Source organism: Cynara cardunculus, unplaced genomic scaffold (assembly GCF_001531365.2).
Source record: "Cynara cardunculus var. scolymus isolate 2C unplaced genomic scaffold, CcrdV1 Un_Scaffold_192, whole genome shotgun sequence".
Classification (NCBI taxonomy): domain Eukaryota; kingdom Viridiplantae; phylum Streptophyta; class Magnoliopsida; order Asterales; family Asteraceae; genus Cynara; species Cynara cardunculus.
This window is the reverse complement of record NW_020200566.1, coordinates 293625-297742: the sequence shown is the minus strand read 5'-3', so window position 1 is coordinate 297742 and position 4118 is coordinate 293625. Positions and strand designations below refer to the sequence as shown.

At 36.1% G+C, this 4118-nt stretch overlaps 1 protein-coding gene across 2 annotated transcripts in view; it reads right to left on the bottom strand.

The window, feature by feature from the left end:
* Positions 1 to 2298, bottom strand: part of LOC112501478 (actin-related protein 3) — a 9628-nt gene extending 7330 nt beyond the window's left edge. The window contains exons 1-3 of one of the 2 annotated variants that reach the window (XM_025105120.1): positions 2178 to 2298; positions 1777 to 2088; positions 1054 to 1522 (exon numbers count right to left, since the gene is read on the bottom strand). In XM_025105120.1, coding sequence (XP_024960888.1) covers positions 1054 to 1522; positions 1777 to 1826 — 519 coding nt within the window. In that variant the 5' untranslated portion in view covers positions 1827 to 2088; positions 2178 to 2298. Of the gene's footprint in view, positions 1 to 1053; positions 1523 to 1776 lie in introns of both variants that reach the window. The other variant, XM_025105119.1, reaches the window with a different exon arrangement.
* Between the last annotated feature and the right edge of the window lie 1820 nt (positions 2299 to 4118).

Genomic DNA, 4118 nt, shown 5'->3' with positions numbered 1-4118 from the left:
TTACCCTATAACAGGTAATGGACCATTCCTGAGAAAATTTGAGTACGGGTAATGGACTGTTTCACAGCTTCACCTTCATGAATTCACCTGCCCACCCCCTCCCTCAACCGGCAACCACCGTCCCACTCTCTCCCCCCTCTGCAACTCACTGCCGCACTCCCTCTCCCGATAGGAACCCACTGATTCTGGTTTGGATTTCTGTAAGATATAGGATTTCATTTGAGTTAGTGTTTGATTTGCTTAAAAAAAGGAGTGGGAAGCCCAGACAGTTGTACATTGCTTAAGATTTCTTCTCCGGCAAAAGATTGAACAATCATAAGAGGGCCAAAAGCTTTAGAATTTCTCATCTTGTAGTCTTGATAGTGATTCCCCATGTCTTCCAAGCATTAGGAATGTTCAGTTCACCACAAATTTAATTTTTGGTATGAGTTTGCCGCATTATGTTTGCTTTTGGGTTTCACTGGTCTATAATTTCTTATAGTTTAATCCTTTGCCTACCCCACCTAACTTGAGATAAAAGGCCTTACATCTAGAAAATAGCAATGACTAAAACCATGACATAAATATGTAATTCTTAAGTTTCAGACAACTATTGTCTTGTGAGAACACGTGAAACCTGATTTTTATCTGTTGAACAAGATCACAGCTTCTTATGTCGCTAGCTGCATTAAGCTGTCAATAGTAGATTTTCGCATAAATGATAACTTCTAATTATACCTCAGTACAATGAACTTGGTAACATGAAGACTCTCATTTTACATTATATATATGATATACCTTAAACTATCAAAATATTAATCACTTCAATCACAATTCCCCAATTCATGAAGTTAAATAGTTGTTAAACTATCAGATCATTAACCAGCCACACTCAAACTTCTGCTGTTCTGCATTCTTGCAATTTATCAGTCTCTTAATTTCATCATATATGCGTTATTTTGCTCCTAACATATGTCTAAGGATAATCCTGAAAGCTTGAGTTCAGTTATTAACGTCAGCATTAAAGAATCACAATAAATGCACCTTCCAATAATAATAATTCAAATAACCAACCTTAGATGTCGTGTACCCTGCAGCAAGAGCAAGTACCGGCTGCACTGCAATATAAAGCCCTGGAACATTGAATGTCTCAAACATAATCTCACCGGTATACTCTCGACTTTCTGGTGGAGTAAGTGGACTCTCCGTCAATAAGAAGTAATGGTCCTCTGGATCACAACGTAGATAATTAAATATACACTGCTGCCAAAACCGTTCCATCGCATCCCAGTTATCCACCTGCCCGTGCTTGATCGGGTAAGTTAGATTGTAAGTACTACTAGTTCTTGATTTCGACACAGCTTCTTCCCCAATAAAGAAATCAAGATCAGCCATTACGCCAGCATTATGTTGTGCCATCCAACTGCTACTTCCCTTGTTAGAGCTTCGGTTGGGCTGAGTTATGAATGATTCGTTAACTGCAACTACTGTTGGAGCAATGAAACATGGCTCCACGTTACCCGCAAAACCCATTTTAGTATAACTGCAGGGCCACGATAGGTTATATTAATTTAAGCTATCGAAACAAGTAGATGATCCAAACAAAATGAATGGGTAAACGATATCTTTCAGAAACATTTTATCGAACATGTGATGTGCATAGCTTACAGATACAACAAATACGAATCTTGCTTAAGAATCTCATCAGAAGACGATTACCAATTAGAATATTGAGTATTGGATCAATGAATCTTGTGAAATAAAACAAATGCAATGAAATCAGAATTAGTGAATTACCCGGTACCGTTGTCGATCACTACAGCAGGACGAGATGTGGAAGGATCCATGATGATAGATTGAACAGCAGAGAGAAATAGCGATGTTATTGGAGCAAAGGTGGATCTGCAACTGAGATCCTATATGGGGTTTAAGGGAGGAAGTGATCATGGTCGTTGGGGAAAATCGATTAAAACCGTGGACGTCGATTGCAAGCGAAAGCGGCAATTCAACAACCAGCATTGACGATGATTGATATTGCTAATGGGTATCGCTCCATCCATTTGATTTTATTGGGAAAAAAGGAGAGTACAGTCAATCATGAACGAATCGCTGTGGAAATTAAAGAAAGTTGTTACATCAAATTCACCATCATTACAATACAAATCCACTACCCAGTGTCTTTTTCCCCAATTCAGGACCTTTTCTTGGCGATGAAACAATCAAATCTTCCTGTCCCTTTTCTCTCTTCTCGTCGATGGTTTGGAGATTGGCGGACGTTGAATCGGAGAAGTGTTTGACACGGCTTACTCCCTGGCCCCTGCTCGATCTTCTGGTCCGATTAGGTTAACCCGTAACTATGATGGCCCAAACTCGCAAAATTGAATCCAAATAATATTTTATTTTATCTTTATATTTTCATTATTTTGTCTTTTCTTTATTTTATTTTTTTTATTTCGTATCTCGATTAATTTCATATGATCCTAAAGAAAGGTTAAGAAAATACCCGGTGGTCTTACTGTGCTCGAATTAGTGACCTATAAATAGGGTTGTGTATTGGGCGGTTCACCAGATTTTTCTAAAATTTTCCCAGTTCGGCTGCCAACATTTCCAGGGTCATGAACACGACTTCTACCCCTTGTTCTACTACCTCTTCAGTTAAATTAAAATAAGATCTAGTTCAATTACAATGAGTTAGTTCAATGTTTAGTGAATTAAATTGAGAACGTTGCAAATAGCATTAGAGTGACGGCCCTCTAAGGTTTCAGGGGTATGCATATACTAAGGTCCCATTTGTTTGATTTGTTTGACTGTCTGGTTCTGAAATATTAAGATTTAATTGAAATCCTATAAACATAGGATTTTGAAATTCTAAGGGGGTGCTTGGGATTTCACGGCATTTCATATGATTGTATGCAAGAATGTACTAAAAATATTAAAAACATTTGTTTTGTAATAACCAATTAGTAAAAATGTAATATAATTATTTTTATAAAAAAATTGTATAAATTATTTATATATAATAAAATCCAATTTTATTTCAAATCCTACAAACAAAAACACACACCAATGATTTTAAATTCATTTCAATTTAAATCCCCCTATGAAATTCAAATCTCTCAAAAACAATCTTGCAAATCATATAAGCCTACATTTTGGTGGACATGGGCCTTGCAAGTTGGGCCAATTTGGCATGGGCCCCATCCCCATGTATCAGTGGGCTTGCCATGTGGTTTACGTATTCGGGTTATCCGTATGTTATAACTTTAAAATAATAAATAAAATTTACTTTAATAATTTATATAATGAAGAGTGTTACGTATTAAAATATAAATACGACATATATCTACATTATCGATTTCAATATATAGATACTTAAATACGTTTACATGAATAAATTATGACAACTTGTAGTAACCGATAAGGACTGAGGTCTTTTCAACATCCAAGCCACCTGAATTTAACACTGACATTGATCAGGAGGATTGAGAGCACTTTCGTACGGATAAATGTGTTTAGGGAGGACACAGCATGGTGAAATGTCTGATATATGTGAGATGGTCGTAGGTGGTTGTGTAGATGTCATGTAATGGATTTAAATATGATTTTAAGAGAAAATCGTATCCCATAAGTGGGGTGAAGTAATCATATGAATAGTTTAAGAGATTATAACAGAAAGGAATGGCAATGCGAGAATATACTGTGTAACACCACATGCCAACCGAAGATAAAGGAATTGAACTGTATGTGTGTGACATGAGGGCCATCACAGGGCAGTATGGTTAACTACGAAACTTTAAACCGTGCATGGCACACGAGGGTCAATGCAGTATGTTTAACAATGAAACTAATGGCGTTAACAATGTTGCATTATTTTATAAATAGAGAAGAAATGTTGAGATGAATAATAAGCAGTGTTGAGAAAAAAACGAAAAAATGCAAATATTACGTAAAGTTTATAATACGAGTGTAAAAAACGTGGTAGAGAACAACCTAAAGGATGTATGACAGGAACAAACAATTGTTGTAATTGTGCTAAGACAAAACACTTAAATGCAATTTTACAAAATACCAGCTTGTTATGATGACCGACATGTAAGGACAAATTACATTTGAGATTAATATAGGATTATTGAAAAGTA